At 43.9% G+C, this 19,516-nt stretch overlaps 1 protein-coding gene across 2 annotated transcripts in view; it reads right to left on the bottom strand.

Annotated features, from left to right (window-relative positions):
- Positions 1 to 6,727: 6,727 nt before the first annotated feature.
- The window catches only part of LOC147455116 (SH2 domain-containing protein B-like), an 84,282-nt gene continuing 71,493 nt past the window's right edge, over positions 6,728 to 19,516 (bottom strand). The window contains exons 5-10 of one of the 2 annotated variants that reach the window (XM_086513952.1): positions 10,012 to 10,089; positions 9,732 to 9,899; positions 8,897 to 9,642; positions 8,478 to 8,640; positions 7,277 to 7,623; positions 6,728 to 7,147 (exon numbers count right to left, since the gene is read on the bottom strand). In XM_086513952.1, the coding sequence (XP_086370078.1) occupies positions 7,075 to 7,147; positions 7,277 to 7,623; positions 8,478 to 8,640; positions 8,897 to 9,642; positions 9,732 to 9,899; positions 10,012 to 10,089 (1,575 nt within the window). In that variant the 3' untranslated portion in view covers positions 6,728 to 7,074. Of the gene's footprint in view, positions 7,148 to 7,272; positions 7,624 to 8,477; positions 8,641 to 8,896; positions 9,643 to 9,731; positions 9,900 to 10,011; positions 10,090 to 19,516 lie in introns of those variants that run through there. The other variant, XM_086513953.1, reaches the window with a different exon arrangement.

The raw sequence follows: 19,516 nt of genomic DNA, 5'->3' as shown, positions 1-19,516 counted from the left end.
ACCTATAGAAACATCTTTCCAAAACAAAATTGTAGAAAGAGTTGAAAAATTGACCAAAAGGGCTTAAAGTAGAAGAAAGCCAAACCCACTAAAACAAACCCAAGATTTCACTTTTGGCTGATAGAAACTTGTCCTGGGGGATAGCTATAAGTGGTTCAATTTTGGGATCAAAAGCTCTCCAAACATAGATTGCGATCCATGTAATTTTCTCAAATTTTTGATTTAGAACCTAGCCACTTTGATCTACAAGCTATGTTTAGCCTAATCCCAAAGTTTCATCTCATTTGAAAATCAAAACCGAGGTCAAAGTCCCAAAATTATCCTACTTTGAGAAATTGTAAAAATTGACCTAATTTTCAATTAAGAGGTCCAAACCCAAAAAAAATTGATAACATAGCAATCATGATAATCCTATTGGTACCAAGAAAACTCAATTTGGCCTCCAAACATGGTTCGCAATCCATGTCCCATGGCGATAGCTTGACCTTAAATTTTCCTAGATCGTAGTGCATATGCAAGGAAACATATCCCCGAGTCAAATTTTGGAAAAATTGAGCAAATTTGGGTCAAACGGCATCAAAATAGACAGACTCAAAATCGTAGGGTAGATCTAGGGTTTGACATTTGACCTGTCAAAACAATTCCAAATTCATAAAGATATGAGATATAGCTTGGAGACAAAGTGTAACAAGCTCTCTAGAGATCAAGTCCAGAAGTGGTGGAACATGGATTGTGATCCATGTCCCCCAACCTCATGAATTGGTGAAAATTGGTACAGAGCCTATAGATGACCTTGTTTAGCTACTGTCAAAATTTGACAGGGGGTCATGGATCACGATCCATGTACCTCTTCATAGTGGGGGTATTTGGCTCGATGAGCCTCTAGATATACTTGAGTATATCTTATATCTCGATTTTGAGCTAAAAGAACTGTTCTTGAGACTGTTTTGAGTGATGTTTCAAGTGTAGTTCACTAAAATTGCTCTAACTTTTGCTACACAACTCCAAATTGAGTCAGATAAACCTGGGATAAAAGCTTGTGAGCAATAGGACACACCAAAGAGACAAAATTTGATATGTTTATAGACAAAATTTGATAAGTTTCCTAATCCCAAACTTTTAGGGTACCCAAAACCAGGTTCTAAGACCAAAGTGTCACATAGACCTAACTTCTGAGAAACCTAACTAGGGACAAAAAGGGATAAGTTGCACTAAGCCAAGGTGGACTTGCTAAAGACTATCTTGAGATTATTGAGTAAGCCTCAACCATGAAAAACCATCCACTACCAGGGATTTCTACTCAACTTAGAGATATGTAAACCGCAATATATATTGCAACACCTTCAATATAGTGGGATTGAGAGAAAACGTAGATGTGTATCAAACATACAATAACACACCTCAAGACATGGATCATGGATCTTTGCCAAGTGATTGTAAACCTCATTGGGAACCACACCGGACATTATACACCTCAACTCAAATGCATTTTCTTGGAAATACGAGAGCGAAAATTGATGAAGACCTAGAGGAGAAGCATCCTCTGAACAACAAACCTAATGTGAGATTCATCAAAACCAATGAAGCCATGAGAGTTTTAATGGATTACGCTCATGAGGGCTTGTATATGTTCATAAACAGGGATCAACATGACTTTTACAAGTGTGTAGAACCCAATGTTGGGAGCATAAGAACCTTTATGTATTCACCTATACAGATGTCCAAGGAATGCAAGTTTTGATGGTAGATAAAAATGGACGAGACTACAAACATTTTGATCCAATAACCTAGAAAGATATACATACAAGGGTACTCCAATCTCTACGTACATTTAGCCAAGTGTGAGTGCACCAGTGATCTTTGAGACCAAAACACAAGGAGTTGAGACGCAACCTTTGGGGAGAGCGGGATTCAACGAGTCTCTTAGGGGTCAGTAGGACCACCATTTCAAACATAGATTTCCAAAAATGATATTAGAGCATATATTAAAGAGGAATCCACCAGGATTTTCTCCAAGACAAGAAGAGAAAGTGAGAGACGTCTTTGCAAGAGACCATGAATTGGTTAGATTGGGGTCTAAACCAAAAGAAATAAGACCATTTCAAATGGCCAAATGTATCAAGCCAAAGTAAAATGGGTCAGACGATCCATATGCTCATGTCTCACTCTTTAAGCTTTGAGAGCTGAATTGATTGCGGCCCTGATTGGTCGTGTTGCGGGCTAAATATTTCCACCTATGAATCAGATCTTCAAGAGCCCTTTGATGTGGATCTTCTATGTATAGAAGGGACCATTTTATCTTTGTAAAGGTCCATAAGATAATGGTTGTACTGAGAAATATCAGCTCCTCAACTCAAGCAAATATCATGCCTGAAATTATTCCTACATTTTAGGTACTTTTCAGTAGTCTTCTAGGTGGTTGCTGTAGAGACCTCCAAGGTGTAGATGGGGTAAAATCCATGACCATCCTCATTCCATTAAATTACACTTGAGTCCATATTGACTCACTTCCATCTTGCCTTCATCCTTAGCCCTTATTCACACCTCTAGTAGAGATGATGCGAGCTTGCATATTTTAACACCTTCCTTCCAAGTTAGCAACATCTCTAAGGACTATCTAAAATGGGAGAGATGATAAAAAATTTGAGCTTCAACACCCTCCCTCAAGTTCAACATCATCTTCAAATAACTGTTGTTAATGAGGAGAGATGGTGTGAGCTTGTATCTCCAACACCTTCTCTCAAATCTTGCAGCATCTTTGACCATTTTTGAAATCAAACAACACAAAGTTATGTTTCTTCTTTTTTATGAGCCTTCCCTTGATCCAATGATGGGATTTTTCTTATTTATAAGCTCCATCATCATGTGAGCTGTTGCTTGTGAATGAGGTGAACGCTTCTTTGAGAGTTTCTCTTGACAACCTCCAACTTTGAATTGCTAAAAATTATGTAGGTTTGCCTTGTCTCCTTCCTATGAGACTTATCCAAGCTTCCATGTCCTTCCTTTGAGGTCCCTTCTTGTCCTTATGGATCTCTTTAAGATTTCTTAAAGAGATCCCTTCCTATGAGACTTCTCCAAGCTTTCATGTCCTTCCTTTGAGGTCCCTTCTAGTCCTTATGGGTCTCTTTAAGCTTGTTTAATGGGTTCCATGATTCGCCATAGCTTCTTTGCCTCCTTTGTGTGAGATAGACCTCCCATCTTCTATCTCCATCTTGTCTACGTGCACCCTTCATGCAAACTCTTCCATTTCTTGCACCTCATACCTACAAAAACACATCATTATGGTTTCTTTTCCTCCTCCTTAAGCTGAGCTTTAAGAAAGACATAAGAGGCATCCTCTTTCCACAACCAATACCTAGGCATCCCCATGGGATTATCATGTTCTTTGCTTTTGTGTAATAATTACCTCTAGCCTTCTTCGAATACAAATGGTTTCTCCAAGCCATGGAATATAGGAAGGATAAACTTTCATTGTTCATACATACTTACAGATATATGAATGACTTACTAAGCATCAACAATAAAGCTTTCCTCAAGGAAATTTGCCTGATTTATTGTTAGACAAGGGGAACTAGAACCTAGGAGTCACCACCCCACCACCAACTATATAGCATAGCCACTGGCCATTTTCCCTAGTTGGACTCCCTTTTCACACTGCCTAGCCCGGCCCTGCCCTTGTCTAGTCCGGCCTTGCCGGTGTCCTGACATTACTCCCCCCTTAAGAAGAGTTTTCATCCTCGAGAACAAAAGTGGGGAACTTCTTCTTAAGAACACTAATGTTTTCCCAAGTATCAGCTTCCTCAGGTCGGTCTTTCCACTTGATTAAGGCTTGTTGACGTACGTGATGACGTCTACGCAACTCATGATAATCGAAAACATGTTTAGGTTCATGCGATAAGGTAGGAGGTTCAATGAAATCAACCAAAATTTGTTGTTCAATGACATTGTCATCCCCATGTAATCGCTTACGTAAACGGCTTACATGAAACACCGGATGAATACGAGAATGTGAAGATAGTAATAATTTGTAGGCACGATCACCTACTCGCTTGAGTATTTTGAAAGGCCCACAATATTAGGAAAATAATTTAGGTGTTGACCCAGTTTTTAGACTTTTCAAATGTTCTGGCACACGTAAAAATACTTCCTCCCCTTCTTCAAAGGTAACTTGCCATCCCCATGTAATCGTTTACGTAAACGGCTTAGATGAAACACCGGATGAATACGACAATGTGAAGATAGTAATAATTTGTAGGCATGATCACCTACTCGCTTGAGTATTTTGAAAGACCCACAATATTGGGGAGATAATTTATGTCATGGGGAAAAGAGAGGGAAATCTTTTCCTGACTTTGGCTACAATTAATGTTGTAATCTCCGTGTGATTTGAAGAGTTTTCATTGCCTCTTCCATGGTTGTTCTTTTCCTTACCTTCATGTAGCTTTGTTTCAGCTTGATTGTGTACTCTTTGAAGACTAGTGATTATGCATGTTGAGAACCTTCAACTCCATGCACATAGGTGATTGATTTCCCCTAACTTTGGCTACAATAAATGTTGTAATCTCCATGTGCTTTGAAGAGTTGTCATTGCCTCTTCCATGGTTAGTATTTTCCTTGATTTGAGACCTTCATATAGCTTTGCCTCCGCTTGATTGTCTGCTCTTTGAAGACTGGTGATTTGAGAACCTTCAACTCCATGCACATAGGTGGTTGATTTCCCCTACAAATCAACTTGCCTCTTCCTTCACAAGATTATTGTTGTTTTGTCTTGTCTTTCTTCATACTTCATGGAAATGTATGGATCACCTTGTCCTCCACGATTTCTCCAAAAGCATAGGTTCTTCCTTTTTGAGCTCCTTTGGCTCCTTCCAAGATTGGCTTGTCTTCATAGGTAGTATCTTTGGCTTCTCACAGACAATGTGGTGAAGGGGGATTTTTGGACTCACTCAACCTCTCTCTCCCTAGGCACTACAACCTGCTCTAATACCATGTCAAAAAATGCATTCGTTGATACCATGTTAAAATACAAGGGGAGAGAGGGATCTTTGTGCCAAGATATGTGTGAGTGAGGGAGGAGATAAACACCACTCAAATATGAGAGATAATAATATAATGTAACAAAAAGCTTTATTAATTAAAGAGCTACAATGAGATACAATTTGAGTACTCAGTGGGATTAGTGAAGTCCTTGATGTAAGTGATCGTTATTACATTGGCTATCATTTTGCCCATCAATTTGTAAACCACCGGCATAAGAGTGATGGCTGCCAATGAGAAAACTGCTCAAAGAAAGTGTGCTTTGGCAATAGCTTGAGCAACTCTTCCTTCCAAGAAAGAGGGACATCGTGCTTTTCAAATGCCGTATTCATCATACCAATAATGGTTGCTTAAGGTGGTCCCAAAAGGAGAAGAATTCAACAAGAAGCCCATCCCAACCACGAGATTTCCACAAAAAGATTGCCTTGTCTGGCTTCTTATGTAAGAGGGGATAGAGCTTTGAAGATTTTCCCAAAATGAGCAACTAACCTCTGCTAACTCTTGAAGAGAAGACGTCCACTCCTCAGAGGGAAGTTTGACTTTATATCCTACGATTGACGAGAATGATGCAAATGCTTGAAGAACAATTTAGAGGCACAACCTTCATCAACAAAAGCATGTTGTTGTGCACAAATCTGCCATTTAGCCAATTTTCTCTAATCATTGTTATATAATCGTGCAAGTTGAAAGTACCACATTGAGTTCAACCTCCGAAAGCAGAAAAGAATTAGCCATATGCATTAATCGTTGACATGTATCTCTTGCGTGCTGAACATTGCCCCGCAACTGAGACATATGGTACTTGCCATAATTAGTGACAACACATTGAACACGCAAAATGGAGCATCCATATCAACATGCATATGGAGATCAAGGGCGGAATTATATCCATGATCATATCACAGATAACTTCATGCGTCAAATATGCATTATTGACATGCAAAAGCTGTTTCTTGGGCAAAGAAGCAACATCCAAGGACGGGCCAAAACGTTAAGTAAGACATGGGAGCATGATCCAAAGGGCATAAAGTATAATCAATCCCCAAATCACACCATACCGCTGCCCATGAAAAAGATACCAGTGGTCAAGGCGAGCTCGGTAAGAGGATTGAACATTGTGCTAGAAAGTGAATCCTACATCTCCATCAAGTAACAGCAACCACTAGTACAATGCATCACAAGAGCGCATCATATGATCCCATGCCTGACATTCCACACGCAGTATTGTCCACATGGTTTGGAGCATTATTAAAATCTCCACAAAGGAAAGCATCAAAACGCAAGCAATACGAGGAGATATCACTTCATAATCTGGCACGATAGCTAGAGACTGTGAAAGCATATACCCCTCCAAATTCAAAGACTTTCCCATTAACAATACATTAGAGACACACAACCATTTTCTGTATGTTGGACATGTCCAATTACTAGATTATATGGACATTAACACCAATGACTAGCCCATCATTGCCTTACAATCCATAGACACATATTGCCCCTTGGCAGATTCAATCCACTTCTCACCACCAAAGGTGGCATTGACTTGTTGGAGAAATTAAGTCCTCTTATTGCTATTGCGATGGGTCCTATTGCAGTTTCTCAATGTTAACACCAAGAATCTCTAGTGTATAGTTTAAGCCATACACACAATCGTCAAAATCAACCTCAAAGTATAATATAATACGCGATCGACTACAAAGATTGCTTTGCAATTTCCGTAAATAATGAAAAATGAATCAATCAAATAATCGATAATTAAAACCAGCTCCAATTGAGCTGTCACTCAACAGTTTCATAATCCAATACAAACGTGGGCATCCAAGTCTTTCCCCATGCTTTCCTGAGCTACTTTGAGATAGCCTCAGGAGCATAACAAATACCTAATTTGTGACCTGGCAAAGTAGTGGATAGGGTTAAGAGGGGGGCCTACCAAAACGCAGACCATACCAGCATTTAGATAAGTGTCCTAAATGCCCTTAGAGGATACTGCAGCCCCTTCTAATGAGACCTTCGAAACATGCACAAAAGCAGCCTTCTTTAGCCAGATGGTTGCATCAACTCTTCTCCTGAAATCAACTCAGATAAGGGCTTGTCGTCCCCTGCACTGAGCCTGGGAAAAAAAAGGCACCAGCTGTAAGATGGTAAAAACTCAATATTTCTATATGAAAAGCCACAAATTGAGGACATAAAACTTGTTCAATACAGATTTACCAACCTATCCTCTGAGTCAGTATATTACCTCGAAACGAGGTCAAGAGACACGAGTTTGTGGTGCACTCGGAGGTCCGAACCAATATAACTGACAATGAGCCCTCCGGCATCTGGATGCGGCCAGCTACACGTGCTCACAAACCGAAGAATGAATGTACCAGGCTTCACCAAAACTTGAGATGTCAGGGAAGCTTCTACTTCCTGGCGGGAAACCATGACCAGAATGCATTTTGGCTCTTGAACTTCCCATGTCTTCTGCACCCTAGGGTTCAACATGGACAAAGACACCGGATATATCCAATACCATAACCGATCGAAGTCCTCCCGCCTCACATAGTCGTTACATGTTGTCAGGTGTCTGAGAAAAGATTTGTCCTGCACGGGTGCAATCAGATTTTATTAGGTCCAAAGAAAGGTCTGTGGCATCCAACCATCAGATTGAGGCTATATCTACAGACAACCATGCGGACAATAAGAACAAGTAGCAAAAATTAAAGATGCCCTTTGTAGGCTTCAATCCATCTTTTAACCATGAAATTACGAGTGTTCAGCTTTAAAGAACTGACTACTGCCTCCCCTTCAAAGGCCTTCCCATACCCTTGTAGGCATGGCAGAGACCAGTATAATTATTTGAAAATGTACACATATTTTGACTATTATCCATGGAAATTATCTACTACCGTGTTGATATAATTTTGTGTTCAATTTGTTCAGTCCAAAAACATGCATTGGCGTAGGCTCTTTGCGGAGCACTTTTGTATCTTGCTTTCTTCAACCAATATCTCCAGGTTCCATTGGCTCATGGCAAACAGATATAAATCGAAAAACAGAATTGAGTATCAGCTTCATTGTTTCTAGAAAGAGTCATTAGCATATGAGAAAAGAATTATGAGTAAAACATTAGGCTGATTCTCTCTCACACAATCTATATTAGTAGTTTCAGGCACAAGACTTTCTCATACAAAACTCAAATTTTAATTTATCATGGAAAACCCCTTGGTTGATGCACACCAGAAACTTTAGTCATCTATGGTAGAAAATGTGTTTATTAAGATATCTTGCTATCTGATGCACATGCATTGTGGCAGCCTGTTACAGCTCCATTTGAGGGGGCATTAATATATAAACAAATAGATTCCTGAAAAATATGACTGAAACAAGCAGACCTAATCTCTAAGAAAGATCCGAATAAATAACGAACAAGAACTCTACCCTTGGTAGCCCTTTACCTTTGAAGAAAAGCATCTCTTTTTAGACCCCGATAAAGTTTGAAAATGTCTTTCAACATATTCCACTACAATGTTCCAAGGGACTGGGTATGCTCTTCTTTGAATCTGATTCCAAGCTTCATTGCCGTCGTTGATAAGTTTCTTGGCAATAACAATTTGATGCCTGAGCTTCACAAAAGAAACAACCCATTGAGCCCTACATCAAGCTCATAAGAAGAAGACAAAAAACACAAAAGCGCCAAAAATGGAATGCACATAAGTAGAAAGAGAAATACAAATCCTTCTTATACAGTAGCAAAAACAATTGGAGCCCAATCAACTAGTGATACCATATCATACATGGCTATAAGCAATGAATTTCCAGACACAATCAGAATTTTTTAATGAGTAATCAAGTAAAGGCTCTTGAAGTTTGTTACCCGGTGTGCTTGCATGATGTGGCACGAGACACTCGTTGAGAGAAATCTAACAAGTCTTGGTCACTCCAGCATGTAGCGACTCCTCTCAAGAAAGCTGCCCGACTTCGTGTATTCTCAAGACTGTATTTGAATACAAGAAAATCTGATAGACCTTCAGCATGGATGGATTTAAAAAACTCTAGCTTTTGTACATCATTGTCCTCTTCATGTCTTTCTTGCTTTGTGTATCTATCTACAACCACCAAGGAATCCGTTGCCATTGAGTGTGCAAGAGGTGTTTGAGGAGCGAAAACTCGCTCATTTGCATAACAATCAATGTTCAGAAGGCTGCTCCCAATGTGCAAGTCTCCTGGCATAGTTAACACAGGTACTTTGATGCTACAAGTAGTTGAATAGGTAGAATTATCACAAGAAGCAACTAAGTGATCTGGAAGAGTGCTTGAGACCTCAGACAAGAAACGAGGTCGCTTATATGAGTACAACCCCAAATTGCCTCTTGACGTAGCTTGACCTGTAAAAGAGCTACTAGGATGAAGCGGGGGAATTTCCAAGGTAGTCTCCTCTGGTGGCCATGAAGTTTCGGTCACAATATGTGGCCTTTTCCAAGTTGCTGCTGAAACCCTACTATTCCTATTTCGAGATACACAGCGAATGGGGCGAGAAAAGACCCGAAGAAAAGGAAAATTTGATGGATTCAGCGAATCAAAACAGACACGAAAAAGGCGGTTGTCACATTTAGAAGACAGCTGAAACAGAACATGAAAAATAAGTATCCGTCAACAGATCAGCTCAACACTGAAATTCTCCTTCTTAAAAGTTGTCAACTGATTGAGACCTGTGATATCTTCAATTTAAATGAAGCCCGACCATGAAGAAGTTTGATCGGCCGCTCTGTAGAAGGAAACTCTACACCATCAAATGTCGTTAGCAAGGGTGCTTCAGAATCATCCTTTGGTTTCTCCACTGGAACACCATTATCAGCATACACAAGTAATGCTATGATCTGTCCAGAAACAAAGAATCCTTGTCACGAGAATCACAGTGCTTCAATACAAATGTCTGTATACCTTTCACCCCATGTATAACATCTCGATTTCAAAAGAAAGCATATTTACCTCCATATCCTTATGGACTGCTCGTCCCAAGGCATCAAGCAGCACCACATCAAGGGAAAAATTACGGCGACATGATGCCTACACAGGCCACCAAAGTTCACAAAATTGTGCACGAGTTTAATCAATACAAAAAGTAGACTCTAGATGTGATAATAAAGTATATCACCCCACCTTTAGATGCTATTGGTTCCCAAAAAAAAAACCATTTTCCCCTATAGCAAAATTTTGGTACTGTCAGTGGAAGGAAACTCGAGAATACTCCCCTCCTCCAAGTAATGAGGGGCTCTTGTCTGTATGATCTGCTCATGCATTATCTGCTCTTTGCAAGATTTTCTAGTCTACCCTATAGGATCTGACTGGTCATCGCATCTGTCCTGTGGACCAAAATTACTCAGCTGGGTCCCCCTTCATGTGAGCTATGGGTCTCTCTTCTATCATACCGCCTTAGGACTCTCACCAATTTAGTACCTACAGACCTCTGTAGGCCGAATGGTAAGACCATCCCTATGTTATGTGTGTGTGATCTCATAAGCAACTAGTTATGTTTGCGTCATAAATACAGAGTTTTCCTTTCAGTGAAACAAATCTTAATGTGTAGGTTCTCTTATGAGTATACTAACATCAATCAAGCCTGATGCTTATTATCCATCAGTTGGGCTATACACTACAAATTGTCTAAGAAAGCTACCACAAATGTTTCAAAGATCATTAATGACATTCCGCCTTCTTTGCAAGATGTTGATCAAAATGCACTCACAAAGAGCAATTAATACTGCTAGAGCCTAGCCGATGAGCTTTACAGCCTCACTGGGATTTATTTTTTTCCCAGAAAAAGATCCATTCATTAGTTAACAAACCTGCCCAATGGCCTACAAACTGCCCCTGTAACAAAGGGCTACATCAGCAAATGGGGAGACTCTCCCAATGAAAAACAGAATATGTGGCTAAATCAGGAGATAGGTGGGGAGAACAGCCACACGTGGTCGGTACTGCCATCGAGGTGCACCCTGAACCATGGTGAAGAAAGGTCCAGGCTGGCACAATCTCAGAAAAGCCTCCCGGCGCTCCCGCACGCAGTCAGAGCTACCCTGGAGACGCTCGAACTGGCCCCTGAGTGTGTGGACCAGCTCTAGCCAGAAGCCACAAAGAGTCTCCGCCGGTGGGACAAGGCGAGCCTCAAAGATGCGAAAGCAACGGGCTCTCCAAATGAACCAGAGTGTCAGGCCGTAGATGAGCTCCCAACACCTCTCTTTATCACTGTTCCCCTCCTGAGGGATGATCCCTATGGCCGGCTGAAGTGTAGGCCTGCCATCCTGTATCACAATCATCCTGCTAACTGAAGCCATCTCAAACCGAAGTGCTGGGCCTGTAAGGGTGGACGAGGCAGCAGCACACCAAGTGTATTGTCGGACTGAAGAAAGCGCAGTCATCAGTCCCAAGATCCGAGCCACACCTGCTATGCCATGGGACAATCCCACAACAAACGTCGCTGGGTCTCAAGTGAATGGCCACAAGATTCGCATGCTGCCGAGAGACCACTATGTGCAGTAGCTCTGTGAGCCACTAACAACTGAAACAAGGTCACTCTGGCGGCTGTCCCACAACCGCTCCCAAAATCCTGCTAGAAACTCTACTGTGAGACCCTCCTCTTGCCAGTGGGTCACTGCAGTAGGAAGAGCCTCTCGCCGAGCTGTGTATTGAAAGAAGGGAGTCCCTGGATGGTCAATTGAGGCGAAGGGGTCCTGCCAAAACCACTCCAATGGATCCCACTGCACATGAGCCAAAGGACGGCTCTCGCATGCCCAAAGGCGCAAGTGGCCAGTCTCAAGAGCAGCACGGTCAAGATCAACGACACAGATCCTCCCACAGATGCCCACTACTCGGATCCTCTGAAAGCAGCACTCGGCTACCTCTGGTGCCTCGGTAGATATGTTGTGGAGTCTGCCTGTCACAAGACGGGCACCACATGCCAATAAAAAAGAACAGACTGAACAGACTTTTAGCACTTCAATTACAACTGAGCTGAGAGAGAGAGAGAGACGACACGCGACACGGAGTGGCGGAATTCCGCCCCAGAGAGTATTGGCCCCAAACCTTGGCGCCCCTTTCGGTATTTCTTTATATTGCATCAACACAATACAGGCCGGTACTCCACGCTCTGCACCTTCTCCAGGAAGCATGCCAAAGAATGAACCCTAGCCTCATATTTAAAGGCCCTTGGCGTGAAAAGCAATTACAGTGAAAATCTTCAAACTTAAGGCAATTGGCCCAAAAGCAATGCCCAAAAGCTGCCAGGGTAAATCACGGAAATCCATACAACTGCCACGTCAATAGTCAGCGCAAAATGCAAAAATCCGTACAATCTACCACGTCATCATGTCAACGCAAATTGCGGAGATCCGTACAGTTCTGCCACGTCATCAACTGGTTGCGCAAGCATTTGTGTGTGTGTGTGTGTGTGGGTCCTGCTTTATTTTAATTCCTTTATGCCTTTTGGGCCCCATCGGACGGGGTCCCCATAAGTTGGTAGGACTTCTTCTTCTGTTACTTGTTCTTCTTAGGGTTTAGGCCCCTCGGCCGGGATTTGCAAGTTGGCTCCATTCTTCAGGGCTTTGACACGTCAGCAGTTTGTGACATCCCCCCTTCTTGAGGGAAAGTAATCGTCCGCGATTACAACATATTTGTAAAACAACTCAAGTTAGCTCAAAAATTTTCCGAGGGACAATCAGATTACTCTTTTTTTTTTTAAAGGAGTTGGCTTCTCCTTCCGACTCTTTTGATCAAGGAGTTGGCTTCTCCTTTTGGCTCTTTTGATAAGGAGTTGGCTTCTCCTCTCGTCCAGGTCGGAACTCTTGATATTCCGCCGTAGTAAAATTAGCCATCACACCCATATCACACTGATCTTGTACGGGTGTCTTGATGCACTAAACATACATACCCAAGCAATCTCATCCAATTAGGAATATTCAATGGTTGGCACATCACAATGCAACACAAATCCTGACATATGCATGTTACAAGACACAGAAACATAAAGTCACCTATGAACACTCCTCCCGCATAACCTAACAAGGTCCGGGCCGGGAGATATTCAACGACTCCCTCATCACTCCTCCCGCATAACCTAAGAAGGTCCGGGCCGGGAGATATAGAGGCCTTTTACAACCAAATGCCCCCCAGACTGCAGCCTGCGTCGTTTGGAGGTGATGAGAGTAACCACTGCTCAAACTTCTTAATACTCCTCCCGCATAACCATTGAGGTCCGGGCTGGGAATCACAACAATAATATTTTTCAACCATACACCCAAACGCTCCCCAAACATCCTGTCTACGTCGTTTAGAGGTTCAAACAATACCAAAACAACATTTCTCACTACTCCACCCGAGAGTAAAATCACCAATCATTGAAACCAGTATTAAAACCAGAGTCAGTATTAAAACCAGAGTCAAACATTTCAAATCGGCACCAAGACAATTTCAAAACAGATACCATCCATTTGAAACAAATTTCAAACTAATGTTCAAACAACACTTTCTAGCTATGAAGAAAAACCAGTAGAGAGTTCATTTGAGGAGAAACGTCGCAATTGCCAAACTTCATGATGTGGAAATAAGCTTTTCCATGATAATCTTGGAATAGTCACTGGAAGAGCACCAATGAGCGGTACCACTTTCTGAGTTTACCCCGTGGCTAGCTCAGCTTCAATTTCTCCACCCTCTGCATCATAATCAAAGTGCATCTGCTTTAAGAATTCTCGATGGATAAAGTTCTCTGTAGCTCCGAGGTCAAAGAAAATTAGGGCTTTGAAGCCATTGACTTTGCCATATGCTCGACACAATTCATTTGTACTCTCAAGGCGTATGCCATAAATATCAGGAACTAGTCCAATAGCGGGTCTAGCTCTCTTAGCTGGAGGTGGCGCTGGGGTTCTCTCAACCGTTGGTGCATGCGTCTGCTCCGTTGGTCTATCAATGAGATGGGGACAACTAGAATGGTTATGACCTGTTTGAAAGCATCCAAAGCATCGGCCTTCTTTTAGTAAGGTGTCTCGTTGTTGAGGCGTCAAACGAGGCCTTTGCGGTTGGTTTTCACATGACTCTCGAGAATTTGTTCGTTGTTGCCGAGAGTTGTAATTAGTAGCCGAAGGTTCTTCTGTGGTAAACTCTAGCTTTCCCTTCATTAGTTTGTAGCCGACCGCGCATGGTCCATAAGCTCTTGCATGGTGAAGACTTGCTTAAAGAGACAATATTCCTGCAATGGTGATGGTAGTCCAATGGTGTATCGCTCGCATTGGGCCTCCAAAAGAACAATCGTAAAGAAGGACAACGGAAGGTACACGTCGAGGAACCTTTGGTTATAGTCGTCCATGGTTTCGGTGGCAAGCATTTTCAAGTTGCCCCACTTTGCCAAAATCCGGACTTCAAACATAGAAGTCATGTAACTGTGTGCAAAAACTGTCTTCAAAGCTTGCCAAGTCCTTGGAGCATGCGGTCGTGTCGCGATTGAACTCCACCATTGCATAGCATTATCTTTAAGAAATCCCGCTGCTCAAGAAATCTTGGATTCTTTTGTATAGTTCCCCAAAGCATAGATGTTGTCGAATTGCTGTAGGAACTACAATGCTTTCTTTCGATCTCACCCCGGAAAAAGTGAAAAATTTGATTGCCGTGCCGCCATCCTTGAAATCTATGGGTTCGTTATGCGCATATCCCGGCTATGGAAAAGGGTATCCATATGGGCCCCAACCAGTGTAGCTTGGTGGCGGTGGAGGTGGAGGTGGAGGCAACGGCGGTAGCAAAGGCGGTTGCGCTAGATCTAGGTCAGATGGCTGCACCATATTCCTGAAGACTCCCCCAATCGGAACAGACGGCTGGAAAGGTTGCCAATTGGAAGTCCTCGTACTTTCTGGTGCCGAAGGAGGAGGTACCACCTGAGGTATCAGAGGGGGTAACATGTAATTCAAAAATTGTTGAAAACTTTGCAGTATCGAAAGATTCTACTGAGGATGCCACGAAAGAATGTCGTGAAGCTCGTCGAGAAGATACTTCAAATATTCTGCTGAATCCATGAACGCCATGTCTTGGGTTCTTTATGGCTTTATGCCCTATAGGACAGAGTGATGAAGACAAGCCCGATGCACGATGAAGTAAGGGTGGGAGTGGCTAATAAGTCCGGGGTCGGGACACAAAGATACTTCAAGTAAAATTCCAATAGCCTAATGCTCAGCGCACACACGGCTCGGAAGCTAGAATGCTCCGAGCAGACGCCGACAACCTGTAGGCCCAAAAAATTGGCGCCCCTTTCGATATTTCTTTATACTTTAAGAGGGTAAATTACAAAGAAGAGTCATGGAATCCTATAACTGTATCGAGCTAGATATCACCTGTTTTGGCCAAATTTCGGCAACATAACAACCCCAAAACTTGCACGAAACCAATTCCCCTGCTAGAACTCACTTCTACTACCCCAAAAACAGTAAATTCAGCACGCTATATTTACTGGTTTTTGCTCTGTTTTCAGCCCCAAACAGTCCCCTAGCTGTCCTCTGCTAGTGAGGCACGATTCCCAAGGGTTCTAGCGTCCGTATGGCTGAAAAACAATCAATTTTCTGCGCATACACAACGCTGAATTTGCAGTTGTACGGTGAGGTTATGAGCCTCACCGGTGCCTGCTTTGGAGTAGCAGCTAGCTACCCAAGGAGGCTCTTGCCTCAGCACAAAAGCATGAACCCACACAACTGTACATCAGTCAGAAGAGCCCTCTTGTGGGGCATCACATAACTGCACGTAGAGGGGAGAGAGAGCAGTGTCTAGCGTGCAAGGCATCACTCCTAGCACCACACTGTACATGAGAGGGAAAGAAAGCTCTCCATAGCTCTTAACCTATGACAGTAGCATAATGAAGCCTCTCCCAGCTAAAAATTCAGCGCCCATTTTTCTGCAAGAGGCAAGTCCATGAAAATCTGCCACTTGGCACATTTACAAGCATTTGCCCGTTTGGGGGTTGCCGCCTAAAAATCTCCCAACCGGTTGCCCAGCTGACTTCGCGGTAGAGTTGTAAAATGTTCCCCTAGTCATACTGGAGGTAATGACGCGAACACATTTCACGGTCCAAAATAGTAGTTCCCTAATTTTTAGGAAATGATTCTGTTGGGCTCCCAATTGTCTTCTGACCATCTATCCTCATTGGGACCGCATCCAAAAGTGCAATGTGGCCCAACTATAGGATGCTTTCTGTTGGTAGTCCCACCTTGACTTTATGCCTTTATTGAGTTCACTTCCTAGTATCCACCAACTTGCTAAGTGCGACGGGGGGACCTACATGATCTTGCTCTGAGCCTAGACATCCTCTTACTATACGGATTCCAGTGCCGACCACTTCCCGTCTGCGGATGAAACTACCGTTTACATTGGCCATACAATGTCCGACCGTTTGCTACTTCAAAAAGAGGGTCTCAAAAATAAAACAAAAATCATTGGAAAGAAACCAACAACTAAGGTTAGCAGTTGCCACGTCCTCGTGACATAGTTAACAACTACCATGTCCTCGTGACACCTAGGAGGAAGTACCAATGAAGCAATGCCGATATTTGCAAGATATGTTGAAGAAGTAATGACCCCGGCTCAGAGAGGTAAGATGACCAAACAGTAGAAACTGGAGACTGCCCAGATGAACAAATCCCATTTGTTGGTGGGCTGCCGCAGCCATTAAACCTATGAAAAATTCTTGATCTCTTCCAGCAATGGTCAAAACCTCACTTGAATGCGGAGGTGGGTGAGGGCTAGGGAAGAGGGGAAGGGGTAGGTAGGGGAGGGGCAGGTAGGGGTGAGGAGTAGGTAGGGGCGAGACCAAGTAGGTAGGGGCGAATAGGCGTAGAGAGGGGCGAGGTGCGAGATAGGGTAGTAGGTAAGGGTGAGGGTGGGTAGGGGTGAGAGGGTTGGGCTAGATAGGATTGAATGGAGAGGGGATAGGGGCGAGAGGCAGTAGGTAGGGGCGAGGGGTAAGAGGTAGGGGGGAGTACGAGTAGAGAGGGGCTAGGGTAATAGGTAGGGGCGAGTAGGAGTAGAGAGGGGCGAGGGGTAGTAGGTAGGGGTGAGTAGTAGTAGGTAGGGGGCGAGGATAGTAGGTAGGGGCGAGGCCAAGGAGGTAGGGGCGAGTAGGAGTAGAGAGGGGCGAGGGGTAGTAGGTAGGGGCGAGTAGGAGTAGGTAGGGGGCGAGGGTAGTAGGTAGGGGCGAGGGATAGTAGGTAGGGGTGAGGAGTAGGTAGGGGCGAGTAGTAGGAGTAGAGAGGGGCGAGGGGTAGTAGGTAGGGCGAGGCCAAGTAGGTAGGGGGCGAGGTGGGAGAGAGGGGGTGGGTAAGGGTGAGGGGGTAGATAGGGGCGAGGGGGTGTGGGGAGGGGCGCCAAGGCAAGGGAGAGGTGGATAGGGACGAGGGGGTGTGGAGCCGGGTGAGGGGATGTGGAGAGGTGGAGAGGGGCTAGGGTAGGAAACAACAGACAAGAGCAAGAGAGACAGACACAATGAGAACATAGCAGATACCATGACTTGAGTTGTTAAAATGGCAACACCGACAGCAACGACAAACTTCCTCCTACTGCGCTCCTTTGCGACGTTAGAGTGTAAATGCTTTTATTTAAGGGCCAATTGAGCAATCAACCTCTGCGACTTCTACACTAGATGTTGGCTCAAGTGGCTCATTGGGCTCAGTTACGGTAGGAACACAGGAAAAGGGTGTGACCTCAGGCAAAGGTTGAATAGATAGTCCATAACAAGGCATAGACTTGGTAGCTTCCAACCACTCTAATAGATCTTCGTCTGACCCTTCAGGTGTAGTAGGTTGTTCTTGTTCAGGGTTGGTTTCCATTGACAAAGAACTATACTGCACCACAGGATCCATGCCTCCTTCTAGGCGAATGGGTTGCATCGGGGAGCCAGGAGTATGTATCCACATTGCGTCATTTTCCCAATCATGCAGTGCTTTAGTATGTCGTAGCCATGGTCTACCGATGAGAAAGGGAAATCCTCCCTCAACCTGAGGAAGACGAACCACAACAAAATCCAAGTTAAAGGTGAAGTCTTGTACCTTCAGAGGCACTTTGTCCACTATGCCCATTGGGTAGACTATCCGATGGTCGGTCAATGTAATTGTGAAGGGAGGAGGGCGAGTAGGCTGTAGACCTAAGGCTAACATAGTGAAGTCGGGCGTCAGGTTGATGCCAGATCCACCATCCACTATCAATTCTGAGAATTGCCGCCCAAGACGGACATGGTGAGACGAGGGCTTCTATAATCAGTGAGGGGAGCAACGGGATGGGATATCATATATGACTCTGATGGTTGCACTGGGAGGTGCCCGCCACTAGGACCTGCTTCGAGGTAAAGTGATTGAATAACTGCAAGGGTGTCACTTCTAAAACTTGCTCCAGCCACAGCATGTCATAGAGGAACACTTGTTGGAAGGTGTTCTTCAAGATTGTCTCTGCTGTAAGCTTTTCTTGTTCTACCAGTGGTTTCTCTGGGACCTTGATCTTTCGTAAGTCGGAAACTGCTTCCAAGAAGGCTTCATCAATATCGAAGAGCAAAGATTTGGATTCTTGCTTGTCACTGGGTGATGGCTTGTCAACAGCTGAAGGTAGGGTATCCACTGTTGGGAGAATGTGTGGGAGAGTTGAACATTCTGGAATGCTAAGACCGAGAGCTGCTCTCTGGGCCCGAGGGAGGACGCCCATTGGCTCCTCTACCAACTGTAACTTATTTTGAGGGGTAACCACGTGGGTAGAAGGGGGCGATTGAGGAACGGTGCTAACCGCTATCAGATTGAGCTTGGGAAAGGTAAACTCATTCTAGCTTTGACTTGGGTTCGAAGCCGTGGATGCACGAAGTTTAGGGAAATCCTTACTGTAGTGATCCTTCGTATCAGGCAATGACAGCAGGGGGGGGACCCTTCAGGCAGGGGGCATTTGCTTTGGTGATGACCATATTCCCCGCATCTATAGCACAAAATGGGCCGATTCAATGGGCGAGTTGAAGGGCGAGGTGGTCCTTGCTCTTAGTGCATGGGGTTGGAGGTGGAGGCATAGAAGCTTTGAGGTGATGAGGGAGCATGGGTATGATACAAGCTCTGAGAGGGAAAAGTGCTCTGCATACCTTGCATAGGAGGGGCTATCAGCAAAGGTGGCATGTGGTTTGGATGGCCATAGGGGGAAACCGTGTTGATTGCAAGGGGTGGCCCTTGTTGAAGAGTAGGACCAAGACTTTGTTGTATATGTTGCAATCCTTTGAGGTAGTAGCAATCCTTGTCCTCGTGTCCAGACTTTTCACAGAAGTGGCAGTGAACCCGAAGGGGGCATTCATGTGGAGGGTGCCTTGGGAGCGGCATGAGCTACACCAAACCATAGCTTAGTCTTCTGCTGAGACTTGAGCTCTTCTAGCTCACGCTGATCTGTTCCAATGCATCGTGATGTGGAGTCTTCTCCTGTCTAAGAGAGAAGGACCTCTCCTCTT

The sequence above is a fragment of the Adiantum capillus-veneris genome, chromosome 6 (assembly GCF_014529385.1).
Source record: "Adiantum capillus-veneris isolate H3 chromosome 6, ASM1452938v2, whole genome shotgun sequence".
Classification (NCBI taxonomy): Eukaryota; Viridiplantae; Streptophyta; class Polypodiopsida; order Polypodiales; family Pteridaceae; genus Adiantum; species Adiantum capillus-veneris.
This window is presented reverse-complemented; position numbering and strand designations above follow the sequence as displayed.